At 39.3% G+C, this 23,279-nt stretch overlaps 2 protein-coding genes across 2 annotated transcripts; both read left to right on the forward strand.

Moving 5' to 3' along the window:
- Positions 1-5,849: 5,849 nt before the first annotated feature.
- Positions 5,850-10,615, forward strand: LOC128622738 (uncharacterized). The gene is made up of 14 exons (XM_053649446.1): positions 5,850-5,861; positions 5,909-6,215; positions 6,317-6,346; positions 6,577-6,828; positions 6,919-6,948; positions 7,146-7,301; positions 7,666-7,956; positions 8,285-8,314; positions 8,416-8,784; positions 8,869-8,901; positions 8,990-9,193; positions 9,318-9,350; positions 9,684-9,749; positions 10,241-10,615. The coding sequence occupies exons 1-14, from the start codon at positions 5,850-5,852 to the stop codon at positions 10,345-10,347; spliced, it is 1,920 nt and encodes a 639-aa protein (XP_053505421.1). The 3' UTR covers positions 10,348-10,615.
- Positions 10,356-22,342, forward strand: LOC128622739 (uncharacterized). The gene is made up of 25 exons (XM_053649448.1): positions 10,356-10,366; positions 10,401-10,462; positions 10,587-10,700; positions 10,772-10,828; positions 10,930-11,031; positions 11,149-11,211; positions 11,334-11,357; positions 11,450-11,509; positions 11,651-11,734; positions 12,120-12,149; positions 13,369-13,416; positions 13,509-13,799; positions 13,938-14,054; positions 14,745-14,795; positions 14,923-14,961; positions 15,336-15,374; positions 15,474-15,635; positions 16,706-16,759; positions 17,431-17,568; positions 17,660-17,719; positions 17,869-17,910; positions 18,811-18,870; positions 19,424-19,480; positions 19,917-19,973; positions 20,552-22,342. The coding sequence occupies exons 1-25, from the start codon at positions 10,356-10,358 to the stop codon at positions 20,596-20,598; spliced, it is 1,869 nt and encodes a 622-aa protein (XP_053505423.1). The 3' UTR covers positions 20,599-22,342.
- The last annotated feature ends 937 nt before the right edge of the window (positions 22,343-23,279 follow it).

Genomic DNA, 23,279 nt, shown 5'->3' on the forward strand with positions numbered 1-23,279 from the left:
GCTATGGCCTTCAAAGTCACCAGATCTCAATCCAGTTGATTCCCAGTTATTGGAAATTGTATACCTACATGTTAGCTCTCTCCACTACTATCATCCAAACACCACTGAGGGAATATCATTTGGAGTAACCATGTTCCATCCCCTAATACAGTTCCACTTTATGTCGTTTTGTGTTGAAGCTATAAACATTAAATGTAGAAGATGTGATTTTAGGTTTATATAAATCATGTAGAAAATTGGCATAATTTGAGATACATTTGCAAACACAATCTTAATTATTAAATACATCAACATATGGCACCTTTCCATAGGAGCTGGTGGAAAACCAATGAAATCATGTATGATTATAATATTATAAAGAAATTATGGGGTTGCTAAAATGTCATTGGGTATACAGTGATAGGTGCCAATGAGCTCTAATATGAATGTATTGTGTAACAAAAATAAAATGTGTTTTAACTTTCTGCCTTATTAAGGTCCCCAGACAAATGTCAAACAAATATTTCGAATAGAACCTACTGCTGAATTTGAATATGTGGGTAAATGTGTCCCTTCTCAAATTTCTTATGAATGGCTTTAGAGAGTGTTCGGGTAGGCACATCAGTATATCAATACTACTCTTGTCTACATCAGGCAACAAGAAGGTAGGAATGGACACCACATGAATCCATAAGCACAGTCAAAACTTTTGTTTCATGGCAGGTTTCACGGGGAGATTACTCATCTTAAATATTGAACAAAAAAATTCAAACATTACCCCGTGCCAATGCATAATGTTCTCATATAGTATCTGAAAATCCAGTTATCTGGTATGATTTCCTATCTAAATTATAAGCTTGTCTTTTTAGGAATATACGGCAGTGCTGGAGGTCTCTATCCTGGTGCAGGACAGAAACCACCAAAAACAGGTAAGTGATCAATTTGAGACTTTACACATTTTGTCACATTTGGCGAGTGCAGATGGACGCATGCAGTAAAAGGCTTTATTTAGAGGCAGGCAGACAAAATGTATGGCAAAAATGTAGTCAGAAACGGGCAAAGAGTCAGACAATCCGCAAACAGGTAAAACAGGGCAAAAGCCGGAATCACAAAACCAAAAATAAAAACATGATCAAAAACCAGAAGATCAAGATAGGAAACAATACTGCTTGGTACGGCACAGGCGGCAATGCACTGAACACAATACTTTGCGATGTAATACAGAAACATGAGGGTATAAATAGACAAACTAATCAAAGGGAAAAACAGAAACAGCTGTGAGCAATGATGACACATAAGGGATACATCCAATCACAAAACAGGGGTCGATACTCAGTGCGCCTAAGCTGCCCGTAACACGACAGCGCGTATCTGGGTTGACGTGGCTTTGTTTTCTTTGCCATGTATGTTTTGTTTTGGTTTCTGTTCTGTCTCCACCCCTGTTTTGTGAAAATACATGACACATTTAAAGGTTTGAGGCATGTTACAGTTACAAAATGTATACTTTTAAGCAGCCATAGCAGTGAACATTTATAACTTATACAATTCATACAATCCACAAAATGGTCTGGTGGAATAGGTCTTGGTGGAGCTGGATTTGGTCCCGGTGGTGTAGGCGTCAGACCTGGTAGTGCAGGTTTCGGCCCTGGTGGAACTGGAGTAGGCCCTGGTGGAGCTGGATTTGGCCCTGGTGGAGCTGGTTTTGGCCCTGGTGGAGCTGGAGTTGGTCCTGGTGGAGCTGGAGTTGGTCCTGGTGGGGCTGGTTTTGGCCCTGGTGGAGCTGGATTTGGCCCTGGTGGAACTGGATTTGGCCCTGGTGGAACTGGAGTTGGCCCTGGTGGAGCTGGTTTTGGCCCTGGTGGAGCTGGAGTTGGCCCTGGTGGAGCTGGAGTTGGTCCAGGTGGAGCTGGATTTGGCCCTGGTGGAGCTGGAGTTGGTCCTGGTGGAGCTGGAGTTGGTCCTGGTGGAGGTAGTTCCCAAAAATCATGGTTCTTGTGATATTTTGTTGTTTGGAAAATAGATACCTATGCATTGTCTCCCTGTTATTTTTGGCCCTTTAGCACCTATTTTGCCACAAACTGGAATACCAAGTACTGGAACAGGCCCTGTGCGCAAAGCTGGCAAGATAGGGAAGGCACCGGTACCAGGTAATGTGGTTCTACCACTTATTATTGGGCATCATATTAAAATTTGCAAATGTAACACTGTTTTTTTCTTATCTTAAATTAGGTATTAGTGTTCCAGGGTTGTACCAAGGTGGTATTGTTCCTGGACAAGGTAAATACCGCTGAAGCGCTTAATGACATCTAGGAAATTTCCTTTTATTAGCATCAGATATTTAGACTAACTTTCTGTACGCAGGTTTCGGTGGCCAAGGAGTTCTGCCAGGTGTAGCAACAGGATCTCAGACTGGTGAGCTTTATACTGATAGGATAATAGGATCAATCTTCTGTTTCTGTATCAATCTCTAATATTTTCCCCTCTTAATTTGTAGCTCAGCTTGGTCAAGGTGGACTTGGGGCCAACGGTGAGTAATATATATATATATATATATATATATATATATATATATATATATATATATATATATATATATATATATATAAACAAGACATGTCAAGACATGTAACATTTTTTTACAGGCGGTCGTGGGGGCTTTGCTGGACAACAGTTACCAGGAGTGTTTCGTGGATACCCTCTCATTTCACCCAAGTCTGGAGGTATTATTGTGCATAGGAGAAGTAGCCAATCTCCTTGAGATATCTGCTGTTTTATATTACATAAAACAAAATTAATTAATTAGAACGTACTAGCATTCAAACATGTGCCTAGGTACACATTACGTAAGTTAATTAAATTGTTTATGCTGGCAGATTCATGAAATCTCTCATATTCAGATCTTCTATCAATTGCATACTCACTCCAACTTGAGAAAATTAATTTATTTGTTCATCTTCAGTAAGTGGTTTATCCTGGTCAGGTTCATAGTGGATGCAAAGCCTATGGCAGGAACACTGCACTGAAAAATCCCCACAAAAAATATCAATTAATGAGCTCTGACACTCTCACACCCTTTACAGATTATCTCCTGATTGAATGATTCTATATTACAGACCACAATTATATGAATACCACATGTGTCTTTTGTATAATTTTATAAATAATTTTGTTTCTAAAATGTTTATACTTTATTCCTTCAGGACCGGGCTCAGCTAAGTCTCAAGCTAAAGCTGCTAAATATGGTAAGATCAGCAAGGTGAAAGGCTGAATCACATACTAAGCTACAGTATAAGGCCAAATGTTTGTGGACACCTGACAATCACACCCTTATCTGACCTTGAACATCCCATTTCAAAACCATGGTCATAAGGCCTTGGTCCCCCTTTTGCTCCTATAACAGCCTTCACTCTTTTGGGAAGGCTTTCCTGTAGATTTTGGACTGTGGCAGTGGATATTTGCCCACTTAGCCACAAGAGCATTACTGAGGGAATGCTCTGATTTTGGGCAAGAAGGCATGGCACACAGTTGGAGTTCCAGCACATCCAAGAGGTGTACAGTTAGATTGAGGTCAAGTCTCTTTGCATCCCACTTGTGTTCTTACACACCAACACTGGCAAATCATGTTGCCAATTTATGGGGCTTGCTTTGTGAATAGGGACATTGTCATGTTGGAACAAGACTGGGGTAGGCTCATTAGTCCCAGTAAAGGAAAATCTTAATGCCACAGCATACAAAGGCATTCTAGACAAGTGTGTGATTCCAATGTTGTAGTTGGGGAAGACACACATTTAGGTATGATGATCAGGTGTGTACATACTTTGGGCCATATAGTGTATTAACCTGATTATAATGAATATGTACTAGAATACTCATATTAATGTTAATGTCTCCACCAGCAGCTAGACTTGGTATAGGAACTGGAGTGGGTGGTGTACCTGGTGCTGTTCCTGGAGCAGGTGGTGTTCCTGGTGCTGTTCCTGGAGCAGGAGGTGTACCTGGTGCTGGTGCTGTTCCTGGAGCAGGTGGTGTGCCTGGAGCAGGTGGTGTACCTGGTCTTGTGCCTGGAGCAGGTGGTGTACCTGGTGTGCCTGGAGCAGGTGGTGTACCTGGGTTTGGCGCTGTTCCTGGAGTAGGTGGTGTACCTGGAGCTGTGCCTGGAGCAGGTGGTGTACCTGGTTTTGGTGCAGGTCCTGGAGGCTTGTATCCCAGTGGTGCTGGTGCCTATCCGGGAGGTAAGCTAAGAGTGCTTGTGGTTTGATATCATGATATCAGACATTGTCTTGAAGTATTATTGTCTGTGCTATTGAATGTCTTGTTTTTACCCTCACCAGGAGCAGGAGCCAAAGCACAGAAGTATGGTAAGGGAAAAAAATAAAATATATGTAGTAATATGGTGCATAAAATGGTGGATAATTTTCCAAGAAAGTCCAAACCCAAGCAGAAAGCTACAGGGTGAGGGTGAAACTAATTTAATGTCAATTCCTAATGGGATATTGTTTACTAAAAGATGAAGAGTGTTTTTTTTTTTTTAAAGATGTTCTTTCACTATTCATTTCATAGGACCCAACTCTATTGGGTTATTTTACAATAGGGTTATTATATTTTTATGCCTCAGGCATTGGTGTGGGTGGGCTACCTGGACTTGGAACTGGTGGGCTTGGAGCTGGTGGACGTCCAGGCTTTGGTCAGGGGGCTGGTGGACTTCCTGGGTCCGGACTTGGAGCTGGTGGACTTCCTGCATCTGGACTTGGAACTGGTGGACTTCCAGGCTTTGGTCAGGGAGCTGGTGGACTTCCTGGATCTGGACTTGGAGCCGGTGGACTTCCTGGATCTGGACTTGGAACTGGTGGACTTCCAGGCTTTGGTCAGGGAGCTGGTGGACTTCCTGGATCTGGACTTGGAGCCGGTGGACTTCCTGGATCTGGACTTGGAACTGGTGGACTTCCTGGCTCTGGTCTTGGAGTTGGTCCTGGAGGTAACTTAAATGTTGTTGCATCATATAAACTAAACTGGGTTATTTTTGTTTCTGAGTAATGAGACATGTTTTCTTTTATAAATTTCAGGATACGCTGGAGCCAAAGCAAGAAAATATGGTAAGAGTTATATTAATTATGCACATGGATTCATGTATGTATCATTTATTATTTATAGGATTAAAACATAATGCTTATTTAACCAGTGATACTTAATTACATTTTTATTTTTGCCCGTAATTTCACTTGAACCACAAGAAACTTTACAAGGTTGTCCAATTAAAAATTCATGTATTCTTTCTACTATTATTTTGTTCTGTAGCTCAGCTTGGAGGTCCTGGTGGGGCTTTAGGTGCTGGAGGATTGCCAGGAGGATTACCAGGGGGACTTGGGACTGGTGTGCTCCCTGGCTCTGGACTTGGAACTGGTGGACTTCCAGGCTCTGGGCTTGGAACTGGTGTGCTCCCCGGCTCTGGACTTGGAGCTGGTGGACTTCCTGGATCTGGACTTGGAGCTGGTGGACTTCCTGGATCTGGACTTGGAACTGGAGGACTTCCTGGCTCTGGTCTTGGAGTTGGTCCTGGAGGTAACTTGCTAAATGAAATGTGAATATTGTTGCATTACATATACTAAAATAGATTATTTTTCTATGTGAGTAATGAGATATTTTATTTTACAAATTTTCAGGATATGCTGCAGCCAAAGCACGGAAATATGGTAAAAGTCACATTAATAATGCATGTGTAAACATGTATGTTCTTTAGTGATAAGAGGTAATATCCAAAAGTCTGTAATATGGTCATGTTCATACCTTTTAAAGTGTAATACTTATTTAACAAATAATCATTATCACTTTTATTTAAGCCGTTAAGTTCACACGAGCCTAATAACTCTACAATGTTGTCCAATGTAAGTTTCATGCATTGTTTTTACTATTATTTTATTCTGTAGCTCAGCTTGGAGGTTCTGGTGGGACTTTAGGTGCTGGAGGATTGCCAGGAGGACTTGGAGCTGGTGGCCTTCCAGGCTCTGGACTTGGATCTGGTGGGCTCCCTGGCTCTGGACTTGGAACTGGTGGGCTCCCTGGCTCTGGACTTGGAACTGGTGGACTTCCTGGCTCTGGACTTGGAGCTGGTGGCCTTCCAGGCTCTGGGCTTGGAACTGGAGGGCTCCCTGGCTCTGGACTTGGAACTGGTGGACTTCCTGGCTCTGGACTTGGAGCTGGTGGACTTCCTGGCTCTGGACTTGGAACTGGTCCTGGAGGTAACTTGCTAAATGAAATGTGAATATTGTTGCATTATATATACTAAAATATATTATTTTTGTTTCAGAGCAGTAATAAGTTTTTCTTTGACAAATTTCAGGTTATGCTGGAGACAAAGCACGAAAATATGGTAAAAGTTACATTAATAATGTACATGAAAACATGTACATTCTGTAATGATTAAAGATAATGTCCAGTAGTCAGTATTCATATTCATACCTTTTAAAGCATAGTGATCATTTAACCAATAATCCCTAGCACATTTATTGAAGTCCTTAAATTCACTTGAGCTACAAGGAAATTTACTAGGTTGTTCATTAAAATGTTCATGTATTGCTTCTTCAATAAATTTTTCTGTAGCTCAGCTTGGAGGTCCTGGTGGGGCTTTAGGTGCTGGAGGATTACCAGGAGGACTTGGGACCGGTGTGCTTCCTGGCTCTGGACTGGGAGCTGGTGGACTTCCTGGCTCTGGACTGGGTGCTGGTGGACTTCCAGGCTCTGGTCTTGGAGCTGGTGGATTTCCTGGCTCTGGTCTTAGAGCTGGTGGACTTCCTGGATCTGGACTTGGAACTGGTGGACTTCCTGGCTCTGGTCTTGGAGTTGGTCCTGGAGGTAACTTGTTAAATGTTGCTGCATCATACAAACTAAAATGGGTTATTTTTGTTTCTGAGTAATGAAACATGTTTGTTTTATAAATTTCAGGATATGCTGGAGCCAAAGCACGAAAATATGGTAAGAGTTATATTAATTATGCACATGGATTCATGTATGTATAGTTTATTATTTATAGGATTAAAACATAATGATTATTTATCCAGTGATACATAATAAAATGTTTATTTTAGCCCATAATTTCACACCACAAGAAACTTTACAAGGTTGTCCAATAAAATATTCATGTATTGTTTTACTATTATTTTGTTCTGTAGCTCAGCTTGGAGGTCCTGGTGGGGCTTTAGGTGCTGGAGGATTACCAGGGGGACTTGGGACTGGTGGTCTAGCTGGCACTGGACTAGGAGCCGGGGGAATTGGAGGAACTGGTGGTGTACCTGGTGGAGGGCTTGGACCTGCTACTGGAACTGGGGGTATTAATTTGTCATATTTTAGTAACTATTCAATTTACTACTTTAATTTGTGCTTTTTATATTATTTCAACTGTTATGTTGTACATATTAGCACATATGCCAAAGTTTTGTAAGTGCCATAACAGAAAAAGTCAGTAGATTGAATATATATTCCTTCACAGGGGGTTGGAGTAGATGTAGATGAGGTATAACTTTCTGGAGACTATAGATTAGGAGTGGCATCAAACAACTTTATTTTCTGATTAAAATTCCACAGGATATGGATCTGAAGCAAAAGCTTGTAAATATGATAAGACATTTAATTTAGTAAAGGCGATATAATTTTTTTCTTGGTAGCCTCAAAATTTACTTTACACTATTTTAGGTATAGGAGGTGCTGGTGGTACCCTAGGAGGACCTAGTTCAGGAGTTGTACCAGGAAGGACAGTAGGTGGACTTGGCGGAGTTGGAAGTCAGCCTGGAAGTGGACTTAGACCAGGAGGGACAATTGGTGGTGGACCAGGTAGTGTGCCAGGTAGTGGCATTGGACCTGGAGTTGTACCTGGTGGTGGGCTTGGTCCTGGAGGTGTGGCAGGTGGTGGCTTTGGACCTGGAAGTGTGCCAGGTGGTGGCTTTGGACCTGGAGGAGTACCTGGTGGTGGTCTTGGACCTGGAGGTAAATGAGCCTATGTTGAAATATTTCAGAATGCTGGACATTCATTCTAACAATCACAAAAATATATTGTTGCATAGCTGTTTTACTGCATATGCACAATATATTGTTAAAGCATATTTCTATATGCATACATTCAGTAAATGTAAATGTACATGCATCTGGATAGCATGCATAACATATAATAATAGCACCCAAAAGAAGTCAAAATTAAGTAATTGTTCCTCAGTTTAGGATCATGAAAAACATTAAAATGTCCACAAACAATTTTACTTTGAAATACCAATCTTTGTGTTCTATGTGCTGTATTTTTGTATCACAATTTCTTCAGGGTATGCTGGAGCCAAAGCTCGCAAATATGGTAAGGCACATTCAATTACATACAAATCTAGTTTGAATGCTCTAATTGAATCCTTATGCTGAAAATGTCATGCAGATTTTATCTTTTGCTGCAAAAAAAAGGATTCCCAAGTGGAACAGGTGGGACTGCTGGAACAGGATTGCCTGGAGGATTAGGAGGGGTACTTGGTGGTGGATTAGGACCAGGAGTACCAGCTGGTGGTCTTGGTGCTGGAGTGGCACCAGGAGGTGGAGTAGGAACTGGAGGTGTACCAGCTGGAGGCTATGGACCCGGTGGAGTACCTGCAGGATATGGCCCTGGTGGAGTTCCTGCGGGATATGGCCCTGGTGGAGTTCCTGCAGGATATGGCCCTGGTGGAGTTCCTGCGGGATATGGCCCTGGTGGAGTTCCTGCAGGATATGGCCCTGGTGGAGTTCCTGCGGGATATGGCCCTGGTGGAGTTCCTGCAGGATATGGTCCAGGTACTGGAGGTAAAGCATCAAATGTTATACACATAAAACATTCTCATTTTATTAGATTGACAATTTCATATATTGTTTGTGTCCTAATTGTAGCATATCCAAGTGGATCAAAGGCACTTAAATATGGTAGGCAAACTTATTTTATTTTTGTGAAATTATTATAAGCACATAATACCAGTTTGCATTATGAATGTTTTGTAAATCCAATGTGCAGGTCAGGCTGGACGCGTTGCTCCATCTGGTGTAGGTGGACCATTTGGAATAGGCACAGGTCCTGCTCAAGGATATGGAACTGGAGCAGGACCTGTAGGTGGATACGGCCAGGGTACTGGATTGATTCCTGGGGCAGGATATGGCCTTGGAGTAGGCAGTGTACCTGGAGGAACAGGAGTCGGAGGAAGGCCTACAGGTGTTGGAGGTAATTGCAAGTTTGAAAAGGCTTCAAAAGAACAGTTGAATTGGTTTAGATGTACGTACTGTGCTTACCTTAATTGTTTCTCCAAACATTTTTTATTGAAGGTAACATGTTTTGTTTCTTATAGGATATGGACCAGGTTCGAAAGCTGCTAAATATGGTATGCTTCTGAACATACATATGTTTTCTGAACTGATTAATTGGTGGCAAGACTGACCATGTCTATATTTGAGCAACTTAAGAAAATTTAGCATTCATATACATCGATGTTGTTAGTCTGAGGCATAGGTCAATTATATCCAGAACAGAATAGAGATTTGCATGAAAGTATCATTTTTGAGGCATAGTTTGATGAAGAGTATATTTCAGATTCTATACTCCCTAAAGTACCACGCATTCACAAGTTCACAAATGTTGGCAGTCAAAAAAGATCCAAAGTGGTCCAAAAAACTTACACTGTTTTATTACTCCTTGGGTATACCTGGGGCAACAGGGCAATTAGGAGCAGGAGGAGTACTTGGCACTGGAACAGGAGGAGGACTTGGCACTGGACAGGCTGGTGAGCAAAACAGCTTTGAGTTTCAACATTTTGTTCACACTAAAACATGTTTATGTTGAAAACAATCAGAGAAGGGTATAGAAATTATAATGATTATTTTGATTTGTTTTGGATTTTTTTTATCACAACATAATTCCCATAGTTCTATTTGTGTTATTCCAGCGTTTTAATGACTTTATTATTATTCTAAAATGTGTGTGTGGGGGAATAAAAATAAAGAATGAATGCATCTAAACTTTTGACTGGTAGTGTACATGTAAATGTAAATGTAAGGTTTCTAAGTAACCAAGTCTTCTTAATAATGTAGTGACCGCTTTCACACTTTGCCCAATCTGCATACTACAATTTTTTTTTTTTTTTTTTTAAAAAGGACTAAACAAAAATGTTTTGTTAATTTAGGTTAATATAGCAGTGCAAATATAGCATGTTAGCACTGTTATAAAGGTAACTGTGTAATCTAGATGGAGTTTTTCTTTTGACTCATTGAGCAGTGCCTGGGGGCATTGGAGGTGGTCTTGGCTCTGGATCTGCTCTTGGTGGAGTTCCTGGCAGTGGATTAGGAACTGGTCTTGGAAGCTATGGAGGCAAGTTTCTGTAAACAAACCAATGTTGATAGTGTTCCTGCTTTTATAATGTTTAATCTGATATAAGTATCCTTTTTTCTCTGTTACAATATGCAGGATACGGACCAGGTGGAAAGCCACCAAAATATGGTAGGAACTCCTTTTACAGAACCTCTAAGGTTGTTTAATGGAATGATTAACGGGATACAATCTTATTGCATTAACTGATCTCTGCTCACTCTGAACTATTAACTATCACTCGCCTCCTTAATAGGTCAGCCTGGTGCTGGAACTGGGACTGTGTTAGGTGGAGCAGGGTTAGTGCCTGGTGTTGTTGGATCTGGAACCACAACCACAGGAATAGGGACTGGAACTGCAACTGGTGCAGGTGATGGTTGCTGGAAAATTGCTACTCAATGAAATAAAGGCTTGTATTTTGACAAATTGCTATATTTTCAGCCACTATTGGTGGGGCAGGAGGGGTACCAGTCAGTGGAAGCAAGACAGACAAATATGGTGCGTTGGTCTTCCCTCTTGTGTGTTGGGTTGATCGACATACTCCATTTTATTGACTGACCAGGAAACCAACCAGGAATATGTTCTAAATCTGACCCTAGGAGTTCCAGGCTTCACAGGAGGAGCAATAGGAGGAACGGGAGTTCCAGACAGTATACCAACAGCATCCACAAATCAGAGAACCCAAACAGGAGATGACAGAGGTAATATGTTTAATGAAAGTAAGTAAGTAATAAAGTTAATAAGACAGAAAGAAAGTACAAGAAGCAAGACACAAATAATACGCTGATATGCATAATGCTGTAACTCTTTCTTTACAGTTTCCCCCCTACGTCCTGGTGGATCAGCTGATAGGACTGGTAATGACACTACACAAGTACCAGGTTAGTAACAAACTTGCTGACACGGGTCTCATGTGTGTGAAATGTTAAGTTATTTTGCGACTTCAGCATAACTGATTCTTTATGAATTTAATACGTGTTGTTTTTTTTTATTTTGAACACAGGTGCTACTAAGGCCCCTAGGTTGGGTAAGTTGTTTTTTTTCCCACTGTGTTTTCTAACACCTTTCTTGTTATACCCAATAAAACTTGACTTGAAATGCCTCAATTCATTTACTCAGGGGAACAAGGTGGAGTTATAGAGGGATCTGGCAGTTCTATTGGTGGTGGTCCAGGTGAAGGTAAATCTTCAAAGTTTAGATATAGTTATATTGTGAGTTTTAAAAGCAGCTTGTGTTTTCTAGTCATATTTAAAATTTGGCTTTTCATATGAAGTTGTGTAGGTGGTGGCTTAATTTATTATTATTATTTTTTAATTAAAGGAGTTACCGGTGGTTCTATTGATGGGGATGGACTTGATGGAGTTACTGGGACAGGAATACCCATCCTAGCTGGTGGTAAACCAGGTATGACTTTGAATGCTGATGTTTAACGTTGTCCTCATTCATGAATAGTTTAAATTGGTAATTGTTTACATACAAAAAAAGAAGAATCTGGTCATAAGCTATAGTAATCCTGTATTAATAGAATCAGATATGGGAAGAGGAATGGCTTCAGCAAACCCATGTGCTATATTAAGCTACATTTATCCCCATGCTTACACTGGAAGAACTTTACATGATTGTTTCTTGGTCTACAGATGTTCCTGTGTCTCCCTCTGGAGATACAGTGAATGAAATGCATGAAATGCTACACTCTGTTTTGCATTTATTTTTCATATGATAATCAAATCAGTTATTACAAGATATCACAACTTTTCTTCTTTTTTTTTTTTTACCAACTTGTTTCCAGATGGTGTTGGTCAAGGTCAGCCATCAGGTGGTATGTACTGCTTTTTCAGCACAGTCAAAAACTCCATTTAAAAGTAAATATTTAACTCAAATCACATTACCTTTTGGTCTCTTTATCAGGATTTGGTTTGGGGATTGGTCTTGGTTTTGGTGGCAGCACTAGTGTAAATGTTGCCAGAGGTATTGGCATTGGTATTGGTATTGGTGGTTCTGGAACAGGTCTCGGTATTGGTATTGGTGTTGGATCCGTTAAATCCCCAAGCCCAACAGATGAGGCAGGAGCAGGTACTGTAATGAGTAACGATTGAAACTTAATGGAGTAACAACCCTTTACTAATTCTCATGGGATAAAAAGAAGCCTGAGAATGGAGTGGGTCTGCATTGCTGCACGGTTCTACTAATATGCCATGCTAATACAAAGACAAACCTGACTTTAGCCTCCTTGAGTCTTCTCGAGGTTCCCTTTCAATGTCAGGCAATAATAAAATTTAGGCAAGACAGAAATATTTGACCTTTTTAACCAGTTCACTGCATAAAAAAACAGAAGCGATACCCGAATAATTCCTTTCAGTTGCTATTCTATATAACAAATTGTAAAATGTATTCCACTAGCACCTAAACTACTGATATAAAATGTAAATAAAACAAACAAAAAAACTAACTAAATGTGTTAGCTGCTGTTAAGCTAACAGCTTTGAAACATTATTTTAACTTGATTTAACTTGATCAAAGATCACCTTAACAAAACTACCCATAAACTAACCACGGACAACCTAAACAAAAGTCTGAGGGAAAAAAATGTAAAAGTTGATCAATTTTTTCACAAGGTGCTGGTATCGGTATCGGTATTGGTGTCAGTACTGGTGTTGGTGGAAAACCGCACAAGCCAACCACAGGTGATTGTTTTAATTTAGCTATAAGTTATTATTCATTTAAGAACATAAATGTTTCTGATTGGGTCATTGTTATTGTGATAGACAATAACAATAAATATAGTGGAAAGTTACTAACAGTGTTATCTGTCATGTCATGGTGTTTTTACCATTAAGTGTCAGAAATTTGACGATGGCAAAAGGTTTGCACAGTGCAGAGTTTTACAAAACATCATCAACAAATTACATAATGTCCCAGAGACCAGGATGTACACAGCTATACATAGCTAATCATTTTGTTAAAAAATATTTTTAAAAATCTAGTTATCTGTGTTCAGGACTATCTTATAAGGTGTGGTTGGATGTGATCTTGTGCAGGTGGAGTAAGAGATGGTCTACCAGGAGCCAAACCTCTGAAACCTCCAGGTATTACCAATTCCCCTTAACATGGTTGCTCAAGAACTTCTTGTACTAGTGATACCAGAATTGTAACATTATGGTGTATGTATTTGCTGGAGGTGGTGTCATACCTGGACGTGGTGATACTCCAGGTGGAACTGGCGAAGAGCCGAGTGGAACTAGCACTGGACTGGGTGGAGTTGAAGGTGGACCAGGTGGAGTTGGAGGGGGGCCCGGCTTAATTGGAGGAGGTCCAGGCGGAGTTGGAGGAGGTCCAGGCGGAGTTGGAGGGGGACCAGGTGGAGTTGGAGGAGGTCCAGGTGGAGTTGGAGGGGGACCAGGCGGAGTTGGAGGAGGTCCAGGTGGAGTTGGTACCAGCCCTATAGGTGGTACAATTAAACCCCCAAAAGGTATTCATACATAATACTCTATGCGACTTTTAACAAAATATATAATGTATGTTAATATAATGATCATCCGATATATGTGTCAAATAATGCCTTTTCATGAAATGTGTCTCTTGTCTAAATAAAATGGTTCTGCTTCAGGATACCCCAGTACAGGTGGAGGACTTCTTGGTGGCATTGGAGGTCCAGGTGGAGTAGGGCCTGGAGTGACAACAGGAACTGGCTTTTTGCCTGGAACTAGCAGTCTACTGCCAGGAGGTACAGGAGCAGGAACTGGAGTTCAGAATTCTGGCAAAACTACACATACCAAATATGCATAAAGTGAATTATCTAGCTCAGGGGTGTTGAACTCATTTTATGTAACAGGCCACATTACTCTTTGTTCAATGTCATGTGGGCCGGAAACAAAGAAATCAGTTCTGCGAGCAATAACATATCAACAAATGCTCTCAGATATGTTAATTTATTGGCATTCATCTAAATCCATAAACAGATTAAGCATATATCACCTACAGAACAGATTAACAGACTTCAATTCATTACCAATATATAAATTAGCATGCAAAAATGTTCACCTCCCTTGGATTGGCCAATGTCATGAATCTACACAAAATACAGCACAAGTACTCATCCCCATTGCTATGAACCCCTAAATTAGTTCTTTTGGAAAGAAATATGGTTACAGCATCTAAATCTAATGCTCTGTTTTTGCCTTAACTGAATACCTAGCTTTTTTGTTTGTTTGTTTGTTTGTTTGTTTGGGGGGGGGGGGGGGGGTTTGGTGGAACTTTTCCATTCACTTACCATCCACAAGATGATTTTCATTTGGTAGGCTGAATTTGAACCCTTAACATGTTCGACATCCTTGAACTAGCTTGTCAGTCTACAGTCTGGCCAGTTTTGTTACGTTACATGATTCTGTTTTAAAAGCAATTTTGCTGATTCTAGGTTATGGTACGGTTGGAGGTTTAGGTACCAGCAGCCTTTTTCCAGTAAATGGTATGTTCATGATTTGTCCAAAAATCTAAAAATGATTACTTTTTCATAATATGATTTCATTATATCTCAAAAGAAGCTATCTAGGCATCTAAAAATGCCTCCTGTGAAATAATCTCATATTTTCCAGGTCAAAGGTTCCCAAGTGGAGCTGCTGTGGGTAGCAAAGGTTTGCTGTTTTCATCTCCTCAATTCAATAATAAAGATTTAGGATATTTAGCCTTCGTTTTACTATTTAGAAATGTGGAATGTTTTCATATGATTTGTACTCAGACCATGACATCAGCATTTGGAGCACTAGGCAGACATTGAGGTAGGGCAGAGGTTAATGTTGGAGACTGGTGATCTTGGAGGCAGTTGGCTCTGTGCAGGTAGCTACTGTATAAAGTTGAACCTGGTTAACCTATTATTAAATGAGTCTATTAGGTAGTAGGTCGTTTTAGACAGTGATCATTTAAAACAGCGTTCTACATTAAAATACAATCTACATTGTATAACAATCTCTCATGCAGCCAGTGACAATTGTCCCCCCCCCTTTTATAGGTCCTGGATATGGCCCTGGAACGGGAAAGCCAGCCAAAAGTATGTCACTAGCATATGTACTTTATATCCCAATTGTAAAGCAGGAAAAGATTTAAATGGAATTTTCTTTTCTTTTTCCTTTTTTTTTTTTTACATCAGGCTACTGGGGAACTGGAGCACTGGGTGGAGTGGGAGGCCCAGGGGGACTTGGAGGAGTTCCTGGAGGTGTTGGCACTGGTTTAGGTGGAGTTGGTGGAGGTCAAGGAAGCATTGGTGGAGGACCTGGTGCAGTTGGAGGTGGTCTGGGTGGTCAAGGAGGAGGTATATAACAGCAGATATTACTGTAATAGCCTGCCCACACTCAACAGCCATCTGTACCCCTGTTCATTCATGTAATTATCCAATCAACATGGTGTGGCTGCAAGGCAATGCATAAAGTCATGCATATACAGGCGAAGAGCCTCAGTTAATGTTCACATCAAACATTAATATGGGGGACAATTGTGATCTCTGTGACTTTCTCCATTTCATGGTTGTTCGTGACAGACGGACTAGTTTGAATATTTCAGAAACTGCCTGAGATTTTCATGTACACCACTCTCTAGAGTTGACTAATATATTTAAAGAAACTGGGCAGGTGAAGACTGGAAAAATGTCATCTGGTATTTTCCCCCCTATCTTCAATTATCCAGCCTGTGCCCACTCTAGTCTCAGATTCTTGTTCTTGATTGACAGGAAAGGAACCCAATGTGGTCTCCTGCTGTTGTAGCCCATCCGCCTCAAGGTTCACCATGTCGTGCATTCTAAACTGCTTTTCTGCTCACCACGGTTTTAAAGAGTGGTTATCAGAGTTACCATAGCCTTCCTGTCAGCTCAAGGAAGCTTTTTTTCCTGCAGAACTGCTGTTCACCGGATGTTTTTTGTTTTCCGCCTCATTCTGTGTAAACTCTAGAGACTGTTGTGCAGGAAAATCTCAAGAGATCAGCAGTTTCTGAGATACTCAGACCAGCCCATCTGGCACCAACAATCGTGCCATGGTCAAAGTCATATTTTTTCCCCATTCTGATGTTTGATCTGAACATTAACTTCATGTATCTGCATGAATTTATGCATTGCGCTGCTGTCACATGAGTGGTTGACTGGATAATTGCATAAATGAAGTGGTCAGTGAGTGTATATTATTATGTATCAACAAGGCCCAGGAGATGAGTAGTTCCTAATCCCAATTCTAAGGATTAAATCCCTTTAATATACCTTGAATTATGCAACTAATTAATGAATTACCAGCCTAAACAAGTTGTATCTTTAAATTTCCACCTTCTAATCTTGCTAATTTACTATTCATATTATCAAATCTGCAGTAGAAGAGCTCTATATTTTTTTATTTTCAGGTTTGGGCTACCCAGGCGGAGCAGGACTAAGAGCTGGGAAACCTGGGAAATCAGGTGCTGCTTGTTTGAATAGCCATACAGTTGTGATGGTGATTCAACTTTGTCTGTGGTCAATAATATATTTACTCTGAAACAATTTGCTGTATGAATTTGAATATGGATGAATTAAAGTGGAACTTTACAATTAAAGGTAGCTTGGTGTTCCTTATATGCTTGATGTGTGACACCTGTACAAGCATGTTACATGGAAAAAAAAATACACACTTACATGACTAACTTACTATTACACATCTTCTAAATGCTAAATACTACAAACAGGTCTTTAAAATCCATTTTGGACACATGAAAATGGTATTAAAATCTGCGGTACTATATTATATTTCGTTTAGGTTTAGATCTCATTACACCAAATGATTTGTTGCGTATGAACCAACCACTTACAGATGGCAGAGCAGTTGTTTTTTTGAGACTCAATTCAAGACTCACAAAAAACAAAAAAAATTCCTGGGTATTTTTTTTTTTTTTTTTTTTACTGCTTTCAGTGTGAACATGAATCCAAGTACTTTTGATTTCATAAATATGCATACTTATGTGTCAATGCTTCAAATTTTGACCTACAAAAAGAACAAAATAAATACAATGGATAATTGAAAATGTCACTTCTTAGCTAAATGATAAATCATAATCATTATTATGTGCTCAGTAACATGTTCCTGTGTTTGTAGGATTTGGCAGTTTGGGTGGAGCAGGAGGCCTAGGACTTGGAGGTACAGGTGGGACTTTAGGAGGAGGTCCCGGTGGTGTAGGTGGAGGGCTAGGAGGCATAGGAGGAGGACCTGGTGGGCCAGGTGGAGCTGGAGGCGGTATATTATATAGCTTCAAGAACTGTTCAGGTCTAACATCAGTAAAACCACCATTTTTGATGTACAAGCCATTACAATTTTTTGTTTTTAGGTTACGTCTACCCAGGCGGTGCTGGACTGGGAGCTGGAGTTGGGAAGCCTGGTAAATCAGGTGCCCCAAAATAATCAATATCCAGTATTAATGGTCAAATTTCAGATACAATTTTAATCCCCCCCCCCCCCCCCCCCCCCCCCCCCGAAATCACACTGATCAACCCTTTCTCTGTTCATGTATTTTGCTTCATCTCACCTTTGTTACAGGGTATGGCACAGGTGCCTTGGGGGGTCAAGGTTACCAGCCAGGTAAGACAGCATTCTTATTTTCTTCTCATGCAAGCTACATTATAAATAAAATACAGAGATATTATTTTTAAATGAAAGTGAAATTAACGACAAGTTAAAAGTGGAAGTATCCAGCCAAAAATGTACTCAGGCAAAAATAAATAAATAAATACCCCCCCCCCCCCCCCCCCCCCCAAAATGACATTATATGTACTCAACTTTAATAATGTAGTATTAAAAAGTAACTGATGAAATGAACATCATGTTTTCATGTGAAAAGTATCTTTATTACTAAAATTGTTGGAAGATTATTTTTATTTTAAAGCAATTACACCAGTTTGTGTCAAAGCATTTAATCTCTGTAGTGTTCGCTGCTCATATGCATGAGTAACACTAGGTAGTTTGCTAAGGAATTCATTAGAAGGAAAATGCCCTGTAAATAACCTATATTTACCATTAGCTAAAATGTTACTTGCTGCATAGCCAATTACTGGAATCCATGCTAGTCTAACCTGCCATTAGCATAGAAAACAGGCTAAATTAGTTAAATATACCGTAGCTAGTTAATGTTAGTAAATTTTCGATGATGTTTTTAGATGTCTTCTAGGGAGGTAAACAAGACACCGCATTTTATACGTCTTTAGTCTTTGCTTACTGAAGCATACTGAAACATTTTACTGAGGTCAAATGCACACATATAAAGTACACTCATTGGGTGGATGAGAGAAGAAGAGACTGTCGAGATTTGTATTTTAAAGGTCTAAATAATAATGTAAGGAGGAAAAAGTATTTTTTTCGTGGAATTATGTGAGTATGTATTACATTTTCAATTTCAATATGCATGTAAAGTATAAATACACCAAAATAATACATAATGAATTGTAATGAGGTACAAGTTGAATAAGCCATCTACTCCTGCAGGTAGTGGAGTGCCAGGATACGGTGGTGGTGGTGCGGGCGTCTACCAGCAGCCACTCCCAGGTAAAGAAGCTCTGTTTTACTCCTAAAAAGCAGCTGTGAGAAAGCAAAGACAAACTCATTCCTTTACCACCATTTAAAAATAAACATCTTTCCGTGCTAAACTCCATGCTTTGCTCTACGGGTGGGAGGAACAGCATAATCCCTCTCTCCCCTGTTAATCATAATCATAATCAGACACCCTTGGGTTTTTTAACATCATGGACAACTCTTCACTGTTCGCTCTCGAGACCGACCTCCTTTATTGCTTGGGTTTACCTTGGTAATAAAGTTCTTGCTCATTCTAAGCAGTTTGGTTTCCTTGCTTATCCTTGAACCTATGTGGGAGACGGGAAAAATTCCCCACGACAGCGACACTAGCCAATCGTGTGAGCTTATGTATGCGGAAGAGGGCAGATAGTGCATTCTTCTGAGTGTGATACGCTGCTCTGTGACACAGCATATGATAGTTAAGATAGGGTTAGATATGATAGTTAGTGGGTGGTAATTGGCCAATGACCAAACTGAAAAAGAAATCACAGGCCTACATAAATGCATTCATTTTCCTTTATACTAGGCTATGGAGGAGTTGGACCAGGAGGAGCTGGAAGTGCACCACTTACACCTCAACAATGTAGGTTATTTCTCAGTTTCACCTGATGCATTCATATAACGAATGCAAGATTTTGTGCAAGATAGTAAAATAATAGTATATATATATATATATATATATATATATATATATATATATATATATATATATATATATATATATATATATATAGTGTAGTAATAGTAAAGCATTTTTAAAAAACATTTAATAATATTTTATACATATAGCATCTTTGCTATGATTTAATGATGCAATGGACACACAGACAAGGTATCCAGTTTGGGCCAGATGTATGGAAAGTACATGTAGAAGTGTTTGCACTGCCAGTGAATAGAGCATCAGTCATTCTGACTGTGTTGGGTCCCGTAAAAGATTTCCATACTTCATATTTTATTAAATCGAAAGATTTAATGTAAATGTTTTATGATGATGATGATTATTATTATTATTATTACAGCTAAAGCAGCCAAATATGCAGCTCTCCAGGGTGCTCTAGGTGCTAGAGGCTACAGAGGTATAGTATAGTGCACATTTATTTTATATATATATATATATATATATATATATATATATATATATATATATATATATGCATGTTTGGGATGTGCCTTCTATTGTTAAACTGTGATATTCAAATATCCACGGGATTTAATGAATGGATATCCATGGTAAATGTTAAGAGAGAGAGAAAAAAACCCAACTTTAATATGACAAAAGTAAATATCCTGAGAGTAGCCCTGATGTTAGACACCTCTAAGATGCTCAGCATGACAGCGCTGTATCAAAATCCTGCCAGACAATCCTTTTCCCTTTCATACTTTGTTTCACTGGACATAAAGCATGACAATTACCCGAACAGCAATTACAGTATTCAAATACTTCCATCTCAAATTGTTACCTGGGTATTTGAATACATCCCTAATGCATGTACTGTACCATCTGATTGAAGGCTCAGCATTTCCAAATGTATAATAAAATATTGTTTGTTTGTTTGTTTTTTTTGCATATCATGCACTTACCATTGCATAACGTGTTTCCAAACCACTAGACGTTTAAAGAAAGTGCCCACTTTGGCTGTGTTTGTGACTGCAGGAGGTGCTGGGTGCCAAGGCAAATACTGTGGGAGGAGGAGGAAATGAGAGCCCTGCAATGAGAAGTGACCTCATGAAGTGGTGCTACTGCATAATCTCGAATGTACTTTTTCGTTTTCTAGTGGGAGAAAAGTAAAAGTATTCCCGCTCAAAGTGCACCTTGTAACACGAGACAGACGTTCAGTGCTCAAATCCCTTTTTTTTTTTTTCTTAACACATAACTTTGATTCAAGGATGTATGCAGTGTGCACTTACTCATGCATGTGTGGCACAATGTAAACCCCAAGTCCAATTTACACACACCAGTTAATACTTAAAGGACAGGCTTTATCACAGCACCCAAGGGTTCACCATGTTCACCATGTCACTACTTTCACTGTAATCTCACCTAAATTATCTAAAAGTGTTACCAACCAACAGAAAACCACCAGGATCTCTGATGTGTTTAACTCCGTGGCTACACTTCAGCCAATCTCAGTCCTTCAGCCTTCACTTTCACTTCCATAACTGCATATTTAGTCATGCTGTATGGGGAAACGTTGCTGCTATGTACTGTAATAGACAAACTGTGATAGCAATATCAAGTTGTCATTAAGCTAAGTGGTTCAGGCCACCTCATCACATAGGCTATTTAACACTTGCTTTTCTCTCGTTTGATGGTGCCATTTTTCATTTTCTTTTGTATTAAGGGGAGCTTAAACCGACCTCCTCATGAGTGCACGATGCTGTTCTTAAACACAGATGTGCTCAGCGTCATTGTGTTTGCCATGTGTATTAACATTTCAATGAACAAACAGTACATTCTGCTGTAGGAAGTATATTATCAAAGTACTGAGGAATACAAGTTCATGGCACCTCAGGATTTTAAGCTAGCTCTCATGTAGTTTTTGATATAGTGAGATCTGAATTTTCTTTCTTTCACTTACCTTCCATTAAATTAAATCCATTTTGGATTTAGTGTTCCTTATGCATTTAACCTTAGCGATGTGCGATTTTCTTACTGTGTGATTTCTCACTGTATGTGTTTGGGTTTTTTTGTTGTTGTTGTTGTTGTTTGCTTGTTTGTTTGTTTTTGTTTTTATTTTTTGATTTTTTACATTTGTGAATCATGTATCAGTATTTGGAAAAGAAACCTGCGATAATGGGAATGACGGTTCAATCATCGAATCTTATTCATTACCAGCAGGTTTGCAATGTTTACTTTTTGATTTTTTTTTTTACAATCTTTGAAAATCATATAAAACTCTTTTCATGTGATGCATTTTATATATATTTTTGCCTTTAACTAAATAGCAAAATAAAGGATATTAAGGATAGGAAATTTAATTGCCGGAAATCGTTCCACGGTGTGACTTTGGGCTTTGTTTGTTAAGAGTTCATCAATAGCGATAGCATTTTTTCAGAAAAGTAATGCAAACTATCTTAATGCGACCCAAAATGTTCTTTTGAATACCTTTTTATATATATTTATATATCGTATCGCACATTACTTGATGTAGTGGTGGTCATTAAACAACACAAACAGGTAGAGAAACATCAAGAAGAAAAGATTGTGCAGATTTAAAACAGGCTTCTATTTCATCTCACATTAAGACCAGCCTGTCAAAGTGTTCAGTACTAACTCATATAGTGGTAATATATAGGACAAAAAAAACCCCAAAAATTTTCAGCTTGACCAACATGCTCAATTAAACTGATTTCCCCAAAAGATTCACACAAGTTGCAGGTGTTGTTCACAAAATTCTGAAAATACCAGCTTGATGTCATTTTGATCATGGATGATTAGATGTTTCTAAAAAAACACTTCAGGTAAAGAGTGTATGACTTAAACATGTTCCTAAATATGATTACACAGTCTAAGTTGTAGAAAATGTCTTAAAAATCAATTAAAAGACCATCATCATCTTTAGAGGAATTACAGATATTTATGAGATCTTATCTGGAAAACAGAATTGACAAGTAGTTTCATCAGAAAAAACACATTTTTATAACGTTTAGGTTACTTTTATAACATTTTCCAAACAGCAAAAAGCAGTCAATGAAATTCTTCCACACTGCATGACATAATTTGAGTGGACTAAGCGGAATTTCTAGTTAAGATTTCTTCATGTAAACTTCATGTACATCTTAACGGGCATATTGAACATATAACTGTCCTGCAAAAATGACTCTCTGACATCTTAAAGCACCGCACGTCTGGTGTCCAGGAAGGCAAATATGCACAGTCACTAAATTCAGATAAACAACACTAAATCTGACATCAAAAACGCAATTTCCAATCAATTTAGGAAACCTTAACCTTCGTTTACATTCAGTGGATCTAAAAATTCGAAAGTATCGGTGCGGTCAAAAAAAAAAAAAAAAGTGAAGAACTGGATTAGGCTGGATTACCGGTGACATGTGATGAACAAGGATGTCTGTGAAATGGCGCTACTCTAAGTGAAAGTATTAAAGGGTGGAAGCTATATTGCTTTAGAAAAAAAAAGAGAGATCTGCAAATGGGATCTGCAGATCTACTCTATGCCTTCATATTATTATTAGTTTGCATGTTAATGACTGTAAGGACCAGTGTTCCAGCTGGAGTTGAATTCCTGTTACTTTCCTCTTCCCTGACACACAGGAGGAGGAAATCTGCTGATTTATGAGCAGGTCTTTACATGCTCCAGCTCTCTGTAGGATATCAGCTATCAGGTGGGACTGTAACTTTATCCCCCCCTTTTAACTGCTGA

The sequence above is a fragment of the Ictalurus furcatus genome, chromosome 18, assembly GCF_023375685.1.
Source record: "Ictalurus furcatus strain D&B chromosome 18, Billie_1.0, whole genome shotgun sequence".
Classification (NCBI taxonomy): Eukaryota; Metazoa; Chordata; class Actinopteri; order Siluriformes; family Ictaluridae; genus Ictalurus; species Ictalurus furcatus.